General features: G+C 42.9%; 1 protein-coding gene across 1 annotated transcript in view; it reads right to left on the minus strand.

The window, feature by feature from the left end:
• F13a1 (coagulation factor XIII A chain) overlaps positions 1 to 20,046 on the minus strand; it is a 159,731-nt gene that overhangs the window by 10,715 nt on the left and 128,970 nt on the right. Inside the window, exons 11-12 of the mRNA XM_051170126.1 lie at positions 18,862 to 19,149; positions 14,161 to 14,321 (exon numbers count right to left, since the gene is read on the minus strand). Coding sequence (XP_051026083.1) covers positions 14,161 to 14,321; positions 18,862 to 19,149 — 449 coding nt within the window. The remainder of the gene's footprint in view (positions 1 to 14,160; positions 14,322 to 18,861; positions 19,150 to 20,046) is intronic.

Below are 20,046 nucleotides of genomic sequence, written 5' to 3' on the forward strand. Positions count from 1 at the left end.
TTATTTTTTATATACATACAATAGATTATCTATAGCTAGAAGAACCATGATACAATAAGGAATTATATAAATGTTACATTCTTAGTGTTTTGACTATTTGTATTTGACAGCCTTGAAGAAAACATCTTTTCTATCTTGGTGCATCTAAATTTCTGAATGTAAATCAATCTCCATCACATATTGTCATTATCGACTTAAAAAACACCTATCTAGCCCTAAAAACATCTTAACCCCTAAACAACCAAGCTTCATTGTAAAACTAAGCTACCTGCTCTTCAATTCCATCAGAGTCTTGAGAAGGAATAAACTTGATTGCCTGAGTATGGCAGGAGTGCAGGTTAGTAGCTTTCCAAATGAAAAGATGACAGAGACAATTTTCTACCTGTATAGTCACCCAAAACTCTCTATAGCCTTCTGCCCCAATATATCTGACAGACATATTTGTGAGGCAGAAACTATTGATGACTTGCTTATCCTGTCGTGGCAGAGTTTGGCCATCAACTCTGCCTGCATCCAAGTTTGCCCCCTTTTTAGACAGAATTCTGTCTGTGGTAGAAATGAGGACCTTTTGTCCAGTGGCTAGTTTGCTACATTTGAAGTCATCTCCATAAGGAGGTTCTTTGATGCTCATCATCCTCTTTGAGGTAGGCTGGGTGTTGCCAGGAGTTAACCTGTCTTATTGTCATTGAATCTTTAAAGTAATAAAAACATTTTAAAATGCCATATTCTGCATGTCTCTGGGGTTTTTGAAGACCTTGTCTACCTATCCTTCCTTATCTTTCTATTGAGTCAAGTCTATCTGCTGCACCTAAGATGTATATTCTTGTGATAAAAGTAGACTAGCAATTGACATGACCATGATTTATCTACTAACATTTAATTTGTATAACTTATTTCTCCTAATCAGCTTGCTATAGCACGTACAAAGCACTGGAGGGTACAATAACTCAGAGTAGAAATATATATATATATATATATATATATATATATATATATATATATATATATATATATATATATATAAAATGTGTGAATAATCTTACATTTTGAATTCTATACCACTGTATCTAGAATTAAACTTATTTTGAATCAGAGGAAGGATAGCAGGCTACCAAGAAGAGACTTGATACCCTATGAGCATATACAGGGGGAGGGGGCCCCCTAAGTCACAGTCATAGGGGAGGGAAGTAAAGGGAAAATGGGAATGAGGAATGGGAGGATACAAGGGATAACAATTGAGATGTAATATGAATAAATTAATAAAATATATTAAAAATTCTATACCAGTGAATTAAAAATGCTTGTGAGTGACAATTGAGGCATTAAATTGGGGAGTAGATTCACTCTACTTTTTGTTCTATCTTCTCTATATATTTCTATATTCTCCCTTCTTTCTTTTCAACCTTTTTCTCTAAACGGGATGTCAAAGTTCAGTATGCTGCACTCCTCCTTTTTCTTCCTTCTTCTTTTGGCTCCTCCATTTTCCTTACCCTCTTCCTTGCTGTTACTTGAGCCTTAGAAGGATTGATATATTTGCATCTGATATTTATGGGTGAATACTCAACTGCAACTTATTCTTAGCACCTTGAACACTCCTGCATCTTTGTGATCACTATTGTTCATCACAAAAAAAAAAAAAAAGGCTCTCTGATTAAAGCTAGGGTAGCATTTGTGCTATATGGGATGCTAGGAGTAGAAAAAGGCATCAAGGTCTTACTCAGCTGTGAACCCTGTGGTGTTCCCAGGGTGTGAACCCAGGCAAGATGTGTCCAGTGGTGCAATAGTGGTGCACAGCTGTTGTGGAAGTAACCAACTACTCTTTGCCTGGATCTGAAGCTCAACCCCTCTATTAGAGGTGATTCATATTTAGTACTGTATGGATCCAAAAATCCATCTTAGACCCTATGAGTGACCTTAATACTTTTGTTAAGTTTAAGTGAATGGTGCCAAACTAGCTTCTAAATACTTATAACCAATCCAGTTTTGATTTTAATTTCTTTGATTGCTAAAACTGTCTATTTTTTATGTTGTAATTGTCTACTTATACTTCTTTTAGACTTAGTTTTGTCTGTAAAAAGGACTTATATTTGTATGGGATAATGTATAGAGAGTGATATTACTATTCCCTATTTTGTTGTATACTAAGTGAAACATACTTAGAAGACTTTTTAAAATACAAAAATCAATATATTAGAAAATGATCAAGAAGCAATGAGTTTCCTTTGTCTGCTTAAAGACTAGAATGCCAAATAGATGGATCTATATAAAACCAAGTTCACTTGAGAACAAGATGATGATGGTGGTGGTGGTGGTGGTGATGATGATGATGATAGTTTTATCCTAAAAACAAATGTGTGGAAGGAGATGGTGAACAAAAATCAGATAGCAAGTTTCACTGAAACTACAGCTCAGGATTCTTAAAATATCAATGCCATTTTTAACGCAAATAACTATCCTGTGCCCAGAAAATAGTAAGTTAGGAGAATTTTTTTTTAAAGCAGCACTTACTTGTTGATTGAATTTTCTATGTAACAACCCGCCATTATTACCTTTGTTTCTTTACCCAATGTGTGCTATAAGAAGATACATATGGATAGGAGACTTTTTTATGAACGGAGATTAAGAGGAAGAACATCGCCTGGAGAAGAGGACTCATGCTTACTGACTTTACAGCTGTGAATAAAATCTTATGGTTTTGCTTTTCTGGTTTGTGACTAAATTTATGTCTATGGGATTTAAATTCTATAAAAAATAAAACTTTACATCAATTTATCATGTTTATATCATGTCCCCATTTCCTAAGATATGTTTAGAGGCACTAAGGGTGGGGCAGGCTAGTAATGATGGAGACAGCAGTGTGCACACCTAAGCGTAAGGGCTGGGTGCCAGCAAGAGATCAGTACTTTATCCCGTGGGAACTAACAACTACAGGAGTCTCAGCCCACTCCATATCATGAGGCTAGAATCCCAGATGGCAGTGCCTATAATTTGTTTATTTTGAGCACTCTGGCTCATTACTAAAGACCAGATCCATTGAAAAGTATGGTTCATGAGAATTCTCACACATGGACTGCATTTCCTTTAGCTCTAAGGCACACAGGAGCAATATGGCCATACTGTAATCACCCACTAAAGAAGAAAAGGCTTTCTGAAGCAGTATCATTGGTGTTGGCACTTTATTTCTTATGAAATTAAGTGCTTAATAAGAAAATTTGAAGGCACTGACCAGGATAAGATTCAAATTAAAGTATTTCTGTGACAGAGCCTCAACTTAGAACTCAGGCCATGATGGCCAGTGATGTTGGATGCTACAGCAGCAGACTAGTGAGCAAACAACCAATGCTCTGTTCTGATGTCCACAGGCTCACCAGGAGCAAGGGAGCTTTTCAAAGAACCACACTGACAAAAATGAAAATAAATAAGGTTGAATGAGGGGGAGATAGGCCCACTAATGAAAGCATGGGACCATGAGCTGGAAATTACTTTCCCAACCTCAGCATCAGTGGCATTTTGGACTGGATGGATCTCAGCTGTAGGGGTTGTCTTGTGGCAAGAAGGTGTTTAATAACACCTCCAGCTTCTGTACACAAGATGCCAATAGCCAACAATGCCCCACAAATGATGACAACTACAAATATCTAGAAATTGCCAAATATCCCTTGGGAAGCAAAGTTCTTTCTTGTACCCATATTCCACCCTTGAAAACCATTACTACTGACATGTTGAAAAACTGAATCTTTAGCTTTCTTCCCAGATGTTTTGACTTGGTCTATTTGAGTGTCTCATATGGTATCCTCAGCTTAATATTCTAGTGTGTCATGCTGGGTGTGGTGGCGCATGCCTTTAGTCTCATCACTCGGGAGGCACACGCAGGTAGATTGCTATGAATTCGAGGCCAGCCTGGTCCACAGAGTAAGTCTAAGACAGCCAAGGCTACACAGAGAAACTGTGTCTGAAAAAACAAAACAAAACAAAATCTATTGTGTCTAATTGAAATAACTTAAAACCCCAACTTAATTTTAAAAGTAGTTTTCTCTAACTTAGAGAAGGCTACATTGTCTCCTTTGGTAAGAATGTTTGCTATGATGACTCTAATTGGCTCTAGGAGAACTCTTTTGGTACATCTGCCTTCACCATGGTCATCACAAGGATGAATAGAAGCTTCTTAATAAATGAACCTAAATTGCCCCCAGCCTATACCCGACTGGTCCTGTCAATAGTTAATCATAGCTCTAGAGTGCCATCTTTCTTTGCCAAACTATTGGCTACTGATGGATTTGTGGGGAAGAACAGCCATTGTTTTCAAATGTGTACCCAAAGTGGCCCCAGCAGGCTCCAGTGCATAGTTCCAAACTGATGATCACAAAGGACCCTCTTGAAATAAACGAGCAACAAAGGGAAATAGAAAGACACTAATGTGGGAAAGGGACCTTAAGGAGGAGGAGCATTGACGGGAGTGGGGAGGAGATTAGAGAGGTTGGGGTGAGAGTGATCAGAATGTTTCATATGCTTGTGTGAGGTTGTCAAAGGAACGGTTTCATTAATCACAACAGCAATAATTACTATAGTAATACTATTTACAAAGAAATAAAATTTCCAGCTGCTATTAACACTTTCTCTACACAAACATATTATCCAGTACCACATAAATGTATTTGCAGGCATTTCACTCTGAACCATGAAGGCTACTGGTTATTTTCTAGGATCCACGAGCCCCAGTTAAGAACCCTTTCCACGCTGCAGGGTTATCTCCCAGGAAGATTCCTGTGTTGTGGGAAAAACATATTCTTTCATGACACTGAGAATTGTGACAGGGGATGTTTCCCTATCTGAACTGCTGGAAACCAGAAGTTTAGATAGAAGCCTTGGAAATGTTTAGGATATTTGTATATACACTTTACTAGCTGACTGTCCCTAAGTAAAGAGAAAACCCAAAATGTGAAATACTCTGAACTCTAGAACATGTTTACATGACGGGTTGGAGCGTAGACATTTTTGGCTTTTGGAGTTTTGCATTAGGGATGCCCAATGCGCATTTGAAAGGCTTCCGGCTGTGTTTTGCCTTAGTGGAAAGGCATTAGATCAGAAAGCACACAGTTGTCTTGGATAACTCCATGTGTCACAGCCAATTAGTTTGCTTCTAGGTATTATCTCTGCAACTGGTGTCTGGGTTTGGCACATCAATGCTGTCTCTAGGAGGAGGCTTGAGAGAAGTGGTTGATGGAGGAGGAATCTATCCAGGCTGCTGTGGTCCTTTGTAATTAACAAAGGTTCGGTATCTATTCTCTTATATTTGTTTCTTGCCACCAAACATTTTAGTTTGCCGTCCCTGCATCTTGAGAGGATGCTGAATCACACAAACTCAGGACAACGTAAGCACAATATTTAACTGTTCAATATTCAACAGTCCTTCTTGGAAAATCTGAGTGGCTGTTTTTCTCCTATCTTCTTAGAAAAGAGTAGAACAATTTCTTGGTATTTACTGACTTAGGAGATGTGTTGGTATCTGTGGAGTAGCGAGCAATGGCTATGGGGGCAAAGAATTTGTGTCGAATACTTTCTGTGTTCTGGACAGCTCATTTTTTCATGCTGTGAAAACACTTCTATGCCAATATTGTTGTGTTTCTTTCTTTTTGCTATCATAAAGACCTTAAAGGGAGACTTCAGGGTAAGGAGCAGCATCACAGGTATTGAATTTAGAGAGGTGTGTTTATGACAGGGACTAGAGAGAAAACCTCAGCATGTGCTGTTCTTGGAGGCGCCCCTGTTCTTACAGATATTTCATGATTCTGGTGTCTTCACTTCCTTAGTGGTTTAAATGAGAAATCTCTCCCAGCCTCCCATAGGTCAGGCATTTGAACATTAGGTCAACCGTTTGTAGTGCTATTGAGGAGGTTTAGGAGGTGCAGTTTTGATGGTCAGTGCACATCACTAGGGTTGGGTTTTGAGATCTCATAGCCTCACCCCTATCTCCAGTTCAGCCTCCTCTTCTTATTTGTGGTTGAGCATGTGATCTCTCAGCTTTCTTCTCCCACTGCCATGCCTCAGTAGTACCATATTTCCCATATTTCCCCTCCATGAAGGACCCTTATGCCTCTGGATGTATAAACTCAGAGAAACTCTTCCTTCTATAGATTGCCTTCGTCATGGTATTTTTTTTTTATTACAATAACAGTAAAGTAACCAATAAAACTATTTTATTTAAAATACCTATTAAAAAAAACCAAACCATAAAAAAAGACATAATACGTCTTTTCAAGGCAATTGTAGTCAGTAATACTGATGCACCGAGCTCTGCCCTTTATTCAAGTTCAGGAAGAGGAGCAGCCACTCAGATTTTTTTGGCCAAAAAAGAAAATCATTCTTTCTCTTCTCTCCCTGACTACCTCACCCACAGAGAAAATCCAAATGAAGAAAAAGTTTGAGGAAGAGTGAAAATAACTTAAGTTGGCAGTTTGATTCACACAATTTATTAGATTCACCTAACAGTCCTTATTTGAAGTGCTTTCAATCATGTCCTCCACCTATCATTGGAAATTGAATTTCTTCCCTCCACCTCACCCATGGTCACTGCTGGAAATAAAGAGTTGCTTGTTTGTAAACTGTTCATCAGCTGCAGAGCCAGCACCTCTCTCCACTAACATGTAGCCTGTCATTACTAAATGATGCCAACAGTTTCCCCAAGGTCAAGTCCATGCTGACAAAGATGGTAGTCACTAGCCCAGGTGCCTATATTAGATTTAAGTGAATTAAAAGGAAGTGAATTTTGAAAAATTCCAACTTGGTGGTGCCTTCTGCATTTTGGGGGCTCAAGAGTCCCGTTGTGGCTAACACATACCATATTGACAGTGCGGATTTAAAAATCTCTGACACTGCAGAAACTTGTATCAAGTCAGTTAGCCTATACAAGGATGAGAGGTAGATAGTGTGGGTTTACAGATGAGGAAATGGTGGCACAGAAAAGCCATATGACTTGTTTGAGTTCACACGATAAAGAGAATGAGACACGGATGCAAATGGTACTAGGTCATTGCTTAACCATATCCTGCCTCACTCTGTTTAACAACAATAACAAAACACATGACTTACAGTGGCTCTTACTTAGTAATCTGAGGACCCTAGCCATCACTTCCCTTACTTTGGCCTATTGAGTCCTTGTAGTGCTATGGGCACGGATATACACATTGTTATTATTACCTCTATTCTCTTGACATGAAAGTAAAACTTAAAAAGACAACTAGAGCTAGTAAATTGGAAGAGCAGACCCAGAAATAAATCTAGGTCTTTCTGACATAAAACATTTTCCTTGAAACACCACCCACACTGTGATCTCTGACAGATGAGATAAAAATAGCAACCCACCGAAGAATCATTTGCAGTGTTAGCTTTTCATGTTATCTCTAAGCCATCCTTTGAGGGCAATGGTTCTAAGTTGACCCTGAACTATATTTGAAAACACAGCTACCGCCCACCACCTTTTTCTTTTTGACTTCACGAGGAAAGAATTCGATATCTACACCAGAGTGAAATGTGACAAGGTGGACTTGGGGCCTTGAGGTACATTACTGGATGATAATGGGATTTTCTATTTAGGACAAAGTTGGCGATATACTTAAAAAAAAAAAAAAGAGCTCCAGTAGCCTACATGTAATAGAATTACAGAGCAGGAAGATGTGCTGGCTTATTCCAGATGTTTGCCTTGTGTGTCTATCATTTTGGAGATTTAGACAACAGCAAACAGGAAGTGGATAGAGCAGCCTGCAGCTTGGGCATCCAGTTTCCCCTGATGCCTCCATTTCCTTCTTACATGAACACTATTACACAGCTGTCCAGAGAGAGGAGTTGGAAATGCCTGCATTAGAGCCTTGGAGCTCACATAGAGGTCGGAGTGTGCCCTCTCTCTTGACACAGTTTACACTGTCTCACTGCACAGTTGTGATCCTCTCTGATCAACATCCGTGAGTGGGTGTGAACACAGAAAGCTGGGGCAGGAAACCCCTAATCTGGCATTCTCTGAGAGAAAACAACTTCAGAGAGGAGGTCCCCTTGACCTTAGACCACTCTTCTTGAAGGAGAGGGCTGAGATCTGGTGATCTGTCCAGAATCATTATAGAGCATGGAGGAGAGAGAGAGAGAGAGAGAGAGAGAGAGAGAGAGAGAGAGAGGGAGGGAGAGAGAGAGAGAGAGAGAGAGAGAGAGAGAGGAGGAGAGAGAGAGAGAGAGAGAGAGAGAGAGGAGAGAGAGAGAGAGAGAGAGAGAGAGAGAGAGAGAGAGAGAGATATTTTTTTATTGTAAATATGGAGCATATATAATATGGTTTGGATCTTAAATGTCTCCCAGAGGACTTAGGCTACAAGTGTGAGAGGTTGTGGACATTAAGGATTAGGGCTTGTGGAACAAAGTTATATTGTTGGGTGTATGTTCTTGAAGGAGATGCTAGGACCCTTTTCCCCTCTTTCACCTCTTCCTGGATATCAAGTTTCTCTGCCATATGGTCCCATTACTATGCAACATAAACAACTGACCATAGACTGATACTCTGAAACTATGAGCCAGAGTCACCCTTTCCCTCTTTTAGTTGATGTGTACACACACACACACACACACACACACACACACACACACACACACACATGTATATAAAATATTTGTCACATTGAGAAAGTAGTCAGAGTTCCCAAGCCTTTAGCACAGAACGCAGGGATTAGAACATGGTCATTGTTTTTGTGACATGGCATTAATGAAAAACTTGGAACATTTAGGCTCCTGTAGAGCAAACAGAAGCCTTGTCATCCCTTACCTAGTCACCATTAAATAGTACAGCGCACTGACTGCATCAAGTTGTTCCCCCAGTTTCAATTTGTCCTCTGAGACACATGTGTATAAGACAGGATGCTGGAGGAACAGGCACCCCAGAAGCCACCTTGGCATCTTCCCTGCCTCACTAGATAGATGTGCAGAGTCAGAGTTCTAAGGTGGCCTGGAGACCTCAGCAAGAATCAGAGCACATAATGAAAGGCTCTAGTTGAAACATAACGGTATGATCTTATTGAGACAAAACATATTAGTATGTAGAGATAGATGACGTGGGTTGAACTATGACATACCTTGGCCAGGTAGAGAAGGGTTCCCTTTTCATAGGGCATGAAGCTTTCTACCAGCCTATGTATGGGGCTCAGTGGATGGGTGGGCGTGTCTCTCTTTCTGACCCTGACATGTGTGTGTAGGGGCTGGATGAGATGGGGCCTTCTCTAAATTTTTTTCAGGGATCAGCAGGGACATTTCCTATGTGACCTATTCTTGCCAATCCCACTGTAGCTGTGAAGCTGCTTTTTTTTTTTTTTTTTTTTTTTTTTAAAGCTGGTTGCCTTCTAGGTGGGAATATGGCCCAGGCACTGTGCTTGCAGTGTTTCTACAGGGTTGCTGCTGCTGCCCATCTGGAACATGGGACTCACTCACTGTTGAGGACCAGGGAACCCTGTTAGATTGCTGTTCCCCCACTGTGGATCACAGCACTTCAGCAAACATGTGTGTAGTCTGTAGACCAGCTTGATTCTGTCTGTGGTCCCTCTTCTCCAAAAGGCAGCTGCTCATTAACAATTAAAATACTGGGGAGCTTTTCCCCCCTGACTTAAAGCAGCTTTTGACAATCAACACATGGGAAGGCAGAGAAAAAGTCTGCTTTTAATAAAATATACTTTTCTCATCAAAATATTTTGATAGCACGGGAAAAGAGATGTATGCTCATTAAAGTTTAATGAGCATTTCCCCCTGCCGTTTCCCATATGAGGATCACACACCATGACTGTGACTCATGAGTGGTGGGTGCTGGGCATAGTTAAAAGGGAAAAAAAAATGAACTCAAACCCAGTCTCTATTGCCATGGGATGAACGAAGCCAGAGATGTGCCCATTATGATGTAAGAACATGGCAGCTGGCCTAGGTGCTTTGGTGGATGGTATCTAAGATTCGGATGGGCAGATCCATTTTCATCCCAGGATAGATTTGCACTAAAAAGGGAGATAGGAGAGAACAGCTGGATTTCAGGCAGCTCCATTCCTAAGATCAAAGCGGAGACTCCCAGAAGGCAATGAATGCTTTGGCACAAAGACTCTGTAGAGAAGAAGTGATTTTGCTACAGACGTTGTCATGGGTTTTCCACCAAAGCCTTGTTGTCCATGGAGCAGTGGCAATGCTTCATCCTCACAGTCTAGACTGAACTCTGCATGGTCCCACGTGCTTTTCTGAGGCTATCTTAGTCTTGCCCGGCTCCTAGCCTCTACCCTAAATAAAGCCACTTCTGTGGTCTAGCCTACCCGCCTCACGTTTTCCTGTGTCATTTTTTTCCTCTACGCTAATTTCTGTATACATCTCTGCTAGTTAAATGATAACCATTCATTGAAGATGGTCTATTCCTTTGGTTTTAATTCCTGATAATTCATTAAAGCTGCAATCTCTCCACTTTGCCACATATACGCGTTTCTGTTGATGCTGGCGCCGCTTCTGCTTCCTATAAAAGTCTCAGTGTGAGAACAACGTGGCCCTGAGGTCTCACATGCACACCAAGAAAGACCCGGGAAAGAGGCCTCTGACTTTCCCTGGTCAGGTATGGTCATGAGGCAGTCACTTATGAGGAGGAGCAACTACAGTAAGAACAAGTGGTATAGATCAGGTGTTTATGGTGACATAGTCATCAGACATCCTTGGCCCAGGCAACACAAAGATCCTTTGACTTGAGAATTGCTATTACCATTCTCACTCCACTGTGGAAACAGACTCTGGGAGCCTCAGTGACTTGGTAGGGTTAGGTGGGTGTCCTGTGAAGCAAACAGCTTTAAATTCTCTTAGCTTGAGTGCAGGGTTCGTGTTTTGGCCACTGTGCTATGAGGCACTGACCTCTCTGAGCTTTTTCTGTGCAAAGGCTACAGTAATACCTCCCTCTCATATAAGATGCTAAAGGGAACCACTGAAAAATCTAGCTCCTACTACCTCTAAGCTGCTCTCACCACTATCACCATGGTGGCCTCCTCCCTCCTCCTCTCTGCAGAATGAAGTTGGAAAGGTCTGTCCTCCTAACCCCCTTTCCCAGGTTCACCCTGTGCCTGTCATATCCACATACGGCATCTGTGCGAGGCTCAGCCTGCTGTGAGCCCACCCCTGGTTCAGAGGGATAGACAAAATAGTCTAGCATTTTCCTAGCATTTGGTGACACATGTCTTAGGTAATTTTAGACCTATGGCTTTTGAACTATTGTGGGTTTTGTACTTTTAGTGTGTTTAGAGTTCCTGTTTTATGCCATTCATATGACTCAGTTCTTGGAAATGCTCTTGCATGTAATGTTCCAACAGAATTTTTTTTTTTTTAACCATCTTTCCAGCACCCCTACTTACAACCCCTTGCCTGCTGCTCTCAGCTCTTCCCATCACTTTCAGAGGATGACTGGCTTCTGAATAGAGCTATGTTTCATTTCCCATGTCTTCGGAGTCCCAGATGCCTACCTAGTATACCACCCATAGTTTCTGGAATCAGGACCATTCACAGGTGGGTGAGACCTGAGTGGCATTAGGATGTGCAGTGCCTCCCCTGGCACATCTCTTGTCCTGTTTGGATTTAGATTAACCTTGATGTTACTGGGTTAGTGCCAAAGGCTTATGTGATGAAAATGCCTATACTTTTTCCTAGACGGTGTTAACACTGGGAAGAATCATATCTTTCTTCTCTCTTCCACTTTAGTCCCAGTCAATGGCCTTGACTCTGAACGAGTGTCCTCCAGAACCAGCGTCCCTGCTTCTGTCATGAAAAGCAACCCAAACTAAACTGGATGAGCTCTGGCTCAAGTCCTGCCCTGGTCTGCTAACTTGTGGAATGAGACATCTCTGATTCTGCCTTGGGGACTTCAGTTGCTCTTAAAGAAGCCTAGAAGATAGCTTTTTAAAAACCCTTCTAATTAATAATACCTAAAAAGATCAAAGGTATCAGTTTCTTCCACATACACAGTTTATTATCAACGGTGCAATTAAATTCTATTTTGTGCTGTGGTCTGAGCACTTCACAGCTCAGAAAGACTTCTCCTGAGATCTTGGCAGGGACAAGCCATCACTTCATAATGAGGTGAATATGAGAGCTCTGTCTCTGGTGGGAAAGGCAGAGATCTGAGCATGGGTATGGGCCCTACTTAACATCCCCCTGAGAGCAGCAAAAGATGCCTTTGCTGTGTGTCTGAGGGGAATCTGCAAGACCCCTGACTGTGGGAGAGCCAGTGTGACTCCTGCTACTGTTGGTCCTTGTGCCCGGAGCTACTGAATTCATGCTGTCATGGCAGGACAGCACTTCTGAAGCAACCCAAGTGCCCGTTTTCTGATGTAGCATTTGTTTCGGATTCTACCTACAGAATTCTAACTCTCCCTCAGCCTATATGTCCTCATTTGCATTCTGCCTTTCTTAAGGCCTGTTGTGTGGGATAGTACCAAGCACAAAGGGGCTACGATAAGTGGGTATAGCTAAAGAACAGAAGAGATAGAATAACAAAGATCTGCCTAGATGCAGAGGATCTGGCATTCTATTCCTCAATGGATCCTACACATCTTCAGGTTTGGGTGAGTCTCATCTTGGTATAGACTATGTGCCATCTATACAGAGTAAGACTTTGAGAAGAAGTGGAAGGAGTTATCCTCCTGCTTCTGTAGCTGGAGTGCTGGGGTTGGAGCACTAGCTCTACCTCTTGATGGCAATGCGATCTCGCACAGGTTTTACAGCCTCTCTGTACTTGAATTTTCCCAAGTATAAAGTGGAAATGTTTGCACTGCTCATCTGGAGGGGTTATTGAGTGTTGAAACCTCAGTTATATATGTGATATACTTCGATAGCAGCTGCCAGAGCCTAGTATGTAAGCAAGCAGAACAGCCATATTGAATGCCACACAATAGCCATTAGCTTAAAAAAAAAAAATGATTTACAGTAAATGGCTCATAGGAAACAAGGTTCGCCTCTCATTTCTGCCCTGTGCCCCATCTCTGGGGTCATGTGGATTATGTGGTTACTTTAAGGGACTTCCTGTTAGCTGGATCTATGCTAATCACTCAGTCATTTAAAAGAAAAGTGCTCTCCAGACATTAGGGAACTTCTCTAAGCCCACATCCAGATAGCATAAAATGCCACCTTCCAAGGCAGACACTGAATGCTTGGCTTCCTGCTTCCAGGGGAGAGGGGTGTCTTGGTAAGGCTGCCTGCTGATAGCGCCGGAAGTTAGTCTATGCTGCCGAGAAGCAGTAGGTAAAGCAGGTGTTCCTGTCTTCCACCCTCATTCCTTCGACTTTCCCTCACCAAGCTACCCGAGCAAGCTGAGAAGAAATTTCCTGTTCTACCTGGACAACTAACTCTGTTCCCTCTGTACAACTAAAGCCATTAGCCAAGTGGAGAAAACAAGCTATGGTGACAGAAGCCAGAAAATTTGTCACCTTGGTGAGTGGGGAGGACTGTGAACAGGAAAAAGCAGGAAGGAGCTTTCTGGAGAACTAGGAATCCTCTATATTTTCATCTGGCTGGTGTTCGTAATGGCGTATTTATATTCAGCTATTGCCGTCCAGCTGTACACTTCAGCTTGCACACCCTAATGTATACAGTCACACCTCAGTGAGCAGCGTCACTGTCCAAAATGCAGATGGGACAATGTAGGTAGTTTGCAAGGCTGACCCACTTTATTCTGAAGAGACAGAGAGTTCTGAGTCTCTGTCTCCATTACACAGCTTTATCTTCCTCCACAAGTGTGTTTATACCACAGGCTATATTTATATCTGCAGTCACATCTATATATTTAAATAAGGAGAGAAGAGGAGTGTTACATGCATACGGCTATATATAGAATGGCTTGCTTTCAAAGAACAGGAGGATCCTAGCTCCATTATGTTTTTTGGAACTTCTCTCTCTCTCTCTCTCTCTCTCTCTCTCTCTCTCTCTCTCTCTCTCTCTCTCTCTCTCACACACACACACACACACACACACACACACACACAGAGAGAGAGAGAGAGAGAGAGAGAGAGAGAGAGAGAGAGAGAGAGAGAGAGAGAGAGAGAGAGAGAGAGAGAGAGAGAGAGAGAGAGCCTGGATCCCTGACTATGTACATTGTCCTTTTTTCTTGTCTGAAATGAGATGTTCACTGACCTTGATGATGACCTTGGGAATAGTCAGGACTATGGACTTCTGCTTGGCCAAGACATCCCTGGTCTCATTGATGCGTGCTGTGACGAAGAAGTGCAGGAGGCCCTGCTCCAGAAGGTGGCTCATGTACTCGCCTGCTCTGACCAGCACCTCCTTTTTCTTGGCTAGAGGGAGGAAAAGCCAACAGGCCATCATCAAGACTTGGATGAGATGGGATCTGGTTTATTTGATCCCCCCCCCATCCTCCCCACATTAGCAGACAAGTCACCAAGAACATAGCAAAAGTCAGATACAAAGAGTCAATTAAAGATGAGCCCTCCTGACTCTTGCTTGAAGAAAGAATACACTGGAAATGTAATATTCAGTGAGGTCTTACTGGAGAAAAGAGTTGTCAAACTTTCCAAGCATTGCTTTTGATGCTGTAAAGTTGAATGCCTAAGCAGAGACATTAACAGTGGAGCCTGGGAGCTTCAACCGTGGCACTTTGACTTGGGCCAAGGCAATCCCAAGTTGGCAGAAAGGGAGTATGGAGGAGTACAGACACCAAAGGTCTCTCTTCTCTTTGTGACTGTGTGTGGAAATACTATTTATTGCTAGCTTTCAGTGCTGAGAATAAGCTCTGCAGGATGGCATGGAGGATGAAGTATGGCCTCAGTTCCCTTCCAATCTCCAAGGGGGCTGAGGATGCACAGTTGTATCTGTGGCCTGGGTCCATTTGCTCTGTGGATCCATTTCCTATAGCCGAGGATTCTAGAGCTCCAAAGAGCAGGTCTGCAGGCCAAGCCAGGTTATCTATGTCATTAAAGACAGTGCATTTTGCCCCTGGTGTTTCCCAGGCATAGTAACAGTGGTTTTCTTCTGGCTTTTCTTGGAGGAAAGAGTTTGACTAGTAGGTTTCCTTAGGACAGCAGAATTTGTCCATCTTCTCTGTACCTGTCTTTGCAGTGACTCTTATTGCCACTTACAGTCCCAGCCTCAGGGATCACTTCTGTTCGGAGGTAGACCATTCTCTCAATCACAGCACTGAAGAAATGGGCCTGTGTATCAGAGCCCCAGAGAACAGTACTCCTGAAATAGTCCGTTATATAAGTGCCGTGTTTTGCCACCGCACAAGAAATTGTTCTAGATAAAGTTTATTAAACGTGGCAAGAGAAGGAGGAATAGATTTTTTGCTGTGTGAGTGGTGGAGATGGGAGCCTGCCAACATCATTTACAGTGTCTGGGGAAAACCGAGGGAGACACAGGCTGGAGCTGCCTCATCTTTTCCAAAAAGCAAGGAAAACTAAATATAGCCAAGTGACAATGATAGCACCTTTGAAGGTACTGGGTGGTTTAAGTTATTCAAATCTCCCAAGCTGACTGGAGCCCACGCATTCTCTTTAATCGCCAATCAGAAAAGTCTGCCTCCCATTCTACTTAGAAAACTTTGTTTGCAATAGAAGCACCCAAGAACGCTTGATTAAGGCCAGAGGTATGCGATTTTGCAAAAGACCAAGATTTACTTCCGATTGCAACAAGCATTTTATTGCATGTAATTGATGCCACATATCTGCATTAACTAGTAAATTAGGAAGAGGATAATGAGGTTCTAATCCCCTTGAAGTTATCTGGGACAAGGCTCAGATGGCCCATGTGGCGGAGCTGTATTAAAATCGACTTGGTTTTAGGTTTGTTCCCTACATGAGTGACTTGGTAGGGTAATCCATTGCATTGTTCTAGGTCATTAGCTCATGTAAACTCATGCCCCCCTCCTTTTTTTAGTCTTTAAGGAGGAAAGGTTTATTGTGACCTATGATATGAGGGCATACAGACCATCATAGTGGGGAGGGTCTGGGAGAGGGAGCGTGAGTCTGGCTGGAGTGGCTAGGCATGTTGCTTCTACAGATAGGAATGGCTTAAGTCCATCCTTTAATTGGGTTAAGAAAGAAAGGAGGACAATGGACTGGGTGCGGGTTGGAGCCATCTCACCAGCCCCAGTATAATCTTTCAAAACCCAAGTTAGGTCATACCCAAAGCTTTCAAAGGAAATAGCCCACTGGAAATAAAGCCAAAGTTTGTACTAGGGCTGACATTCATTGTATGATTTAAACCCATCATTTTCCATTGGTTGTTTTTCTATTTGAGTCTGTTTTTTGTTGTGGTACCACATTACAGAGGCTTGGAAACTTATAAGGAAAGTAGGTTTAGTTGCCTTATAATATTGGTGGTTGGAACATCTAAATAGCACTGTGCTAGCATAACAGAAAGTGAGCTGGCCATGTGCATACAGGGCCAGGCTTGCAAAACAGCCTTGCTTTATTATTATAAGCTGCTCTCCCAGGAACTGACTCACTCCACAGACCAGAACCAATGCCTTCTAAGGCTAATTAGGTGCACATATCCTAATTATCTTCCACAAGGCTCTCCTCTTAAAGGCTCCATCTTCTCCTATCATCAGTCATCACACTGAGGACCAATCCATAACAAGAATGGTTCTTCTTCTTTCTTTGTGTCTCATTGAGAACACTAGATATCCTAGGATACCAGTGAGATTCTTCCAGGTAGAATACCCTCTGTCAGATCCCTGCTCAACACCACCCTATTAGATAGAACTTTTTATTTTCGCTTGTGATACTTGAAGGGCCAGCATGCCTCTCCCTTTTAGTCCACTTTGTATTTGCCTATTACACATATAACCAGATGATGCCCTTACTAACTGGCTTGGTTGTTTATCATCTGCAAGACCGGAAACTGCAAAGATTTGCACTCTCTTGCATCCAGCACATGCTACAACCTGGATGCTCCAGTTTGCTTTCTGTTGCTGTGTTAAAACACCACAGCCAAAACTAACTTTAGGAGGAAAGGGATGGTTGGCTACAGTGGGAGGAAGACAGGACAGGAGCTCAAGGTAGGTCCCTGGAGTCAGACTCTGAAGCAGAGCCCTGGAGGAGTGCTGCTTACTGGCTTGCTTCCTCTGCTTGTATGCCAGTTTTCTTAGGACTATCAATCCATGGGTGGCATCACCCACAGTGGATTGGGCCCTCCTACATCAATTAGCAACCAAGAAAATACCCCCACAGACATGGTCATAGGCCAACCTGATGTAACAGTGCATCCACTGAGGTTCTCTCTTCTCAGCTATGTCACTGTGACAACCAAGGTTAGCTTCGGAGGGAATGGTTAAAAGATCTGGTAGTATGGCTCCCATATACAAACGACACATCCCTACAGGTGATATGTTCTCACTTTATATTTAAAAATGTCTAATTCTCAGACTCAGTGTGCCTGCCTCTTCCGAGTAAGTATGCGAGCGAGCCATTTCCTTTTCAGTCCTTCATGCTGACTTTGTGAGTGTGAGTGTGTGTGTGTGTGTGTGTGTGTGTGTGTGTGCGTGAGCGCTTGCACGCGCGCACTCTAGTTTCTGAAGAAAATGCCTGGTGATGTCTCGAATATTCGCTACATCAGTGACACTAACAATGCCTCCTTCAATTTGTTTTTCTCAGAATCTGAAATTTCAGGCCTAGTTTTCCTTTATCTCTGGGAACACAACTCTGCAGGACCTGGGGCTTAGACAGCCATAGCATCTAGGGAGCTCAGGAACAACAGAAGTGTGTGACTGGCTCCTTGGCAGGGGTGGGGGGGGGGTGGGTAGGGGGGAAGGAGTGAGGCCTGCTTGCTTGCCTCTGCTTTAGGAACAGTATTGTTCCTGTACCCCTTTCTTCTCTTTTTCAGTACCACGTGTCTGGTCCAGACACACAATGCCACAAACTGTCAAGTACTTTTCAGTTTTCTCTGACTCAGCTCTTTGCCTACAGTTTTCTCTGTTGATTCCATGTGCCTAACTTAGGGCTGAATACAGAATCCACCTAATACCACCACCCCCTATCCCTGCAACCCTGGAAAAATGAGATCATTCAAATTGCAATCCCCAATGCACGCTGCAGCATAGCAATCCTGCCCTGACTCAAATATCCTAAATTCTTATAGTGATGAAACAGCTCAGACAAATTATGGGAGGCTCGGAGAATGAACAGGAAAGAGACAGGATGGCTCTGCCCAGGCTCCGGGATGGCATCTTGTATATCCCAGGCTTCTTTCTCAATGGTCATCCCTGGATCAGCTGATCAGTTATAAGAAACAGTTTTGGAGGAAGAAGCTCAGTGGATAAAGCCCTTGTCACACAGTATAAGACCCAGTCTAGATCTCCAACACCCATGATAGAGTTGGGCATGCGTGGTGACTACCTGTAACTTCAGGCAGAGATGGAATCCTGGATGCAAGCCCGGTACTTAATCTAGGCAGAGTTGGTGAGCTACAGGTTCAGTGGGAGGCTCTGCCTTAATATATAAGGTACAGAGGAATCACAGAAGATGCCCAAGGTTGATATAGCCTATATGGCAAGTTTAGATCTCAAATACAGATTCTGTTTAAGGAGGCCCGGTGGGGCCCAAGGCTTGCGACGCTGGTGCTGTGCATTCATAGACCCTACTCTAAGTGTCAGAGGTGAGTTTCCGTTTAATTCTCCAACCCATGATCCTCTAGGCTTACAGGATTTCAGCGTTCATTTCTGTTCCTAAGACACAAAGATAAGCGGGTTGGGTGTTTCCTAGAACTCCCCTTCAGCATGGCACCCAATATTGGGATCTGGTGAGAACTACAGCCCTGACAGTAAAACAAAGAACCAGGCAAGAAGGCCTGGAGAGACCCACATATTTGTTAGCTTACAAGATAAGGGATCCAGTGTCTCTTCAAATGCTTCATTCTTGAATTCTTTCTTGGCGACCCCAGTGTAAAAGGTGATATTGCCAGAAAGATAGGCCAAGACAGTGTAGAGATTGGAGCTATTGTTCTGGAAGGTGATGGTGACCTTGAAGTCCTTTCCAAGCACAGCGTTTTCCACTTCAAAGTTCATGTCCACATCAGACCTTGATTTGACGACACCTTCAGTGTTGAGGTTCTTTTTGGCTCCGTACATCAGGGCAGTTTCAAGGGCCAGTCTCTCTTCTTCTTGACCTAAGGGAGATCCACAGATAATGACGGTGAAAGGGAAATACTCTCCATTGAGAAGACACTGACCTAAAAATCACTCTGTGCCACCTTTTTTGATTGATGGCCTCTGAAAGCCTGTCAGCCCCTTTGGGAGGTAAGTGTACACACTGTCCTTGTGTTAGGTTTTGCAAAACCAAGTTCCCACATAGACAGTGGCCACCCAGGCTGGCAGGATACTTGGTGTCTGGGCAGGTTATATCTGTCATGAAGACTACTAAGGGGTTTTCACCAGTGGTCCAGTCTCTTGGTCCATTATTTCTGGGGTTGGCAGGTACCAATTTGCTTCATCCCTGAGTCCTAGCCATTAAGTTAAAATTCAGGGTTCTCTAAACAAAGATTTAGGAGAGAGTGGTCATTTGCTATGTTACCTTCTGCCATGATGTTTTCCCCAGGCCATGCACTTCCCTGTACCCAAACAGGATGTGCTCCCTTCAATCCTTCTTCTATTTAATTTCTTCTATTTTCTCTTTCTTGAGATAACTTTGGAGCTAGTAGGGCTCCTTCTATGCCCTTCTATTCCTCCTACAGTGCCCACCAGCCCCAAAGTACAATGCTTCTAGGCACTAAGCTCTGGTCAGCTGTTAAGCTCCCCCCTGCTCAAGGACTCCTGGGTCAGACCTCTGGCAGAAGCCTCATTCAACCTGTTGAAGGCCTACAGCTTTCCAGAGCTCATAAATGTGCTGAACCCTAAGGCCTTGCTACCTCAAGTCCTCCCAGTCACCTCTGACTGAGCACAGAGTTTTGAGGCACTGTTGTCAGAATGCCTCTTGGCCCTAATACAGTCTAGAGTATAGATACTGTTTGAGCAAAATGTCTTCTGGTGAATTTCTAGAGGCTTAGTGGTGGGGATCGGGAGGCAAG

The sequence above is a fragment of the Acomys russatus genome, chromosome 3, assembly GCF_903995435.1.
Source record: "Acomys russatus chromosome 3, mAcoRus1.1, whole genome shotgun sequence".
NCBI classification, from domain to species: Eukaryota; Metazoa; Chordata; class Mammalia; order Rodentia; family Muridae; genus Acomys; species Acomys russatus.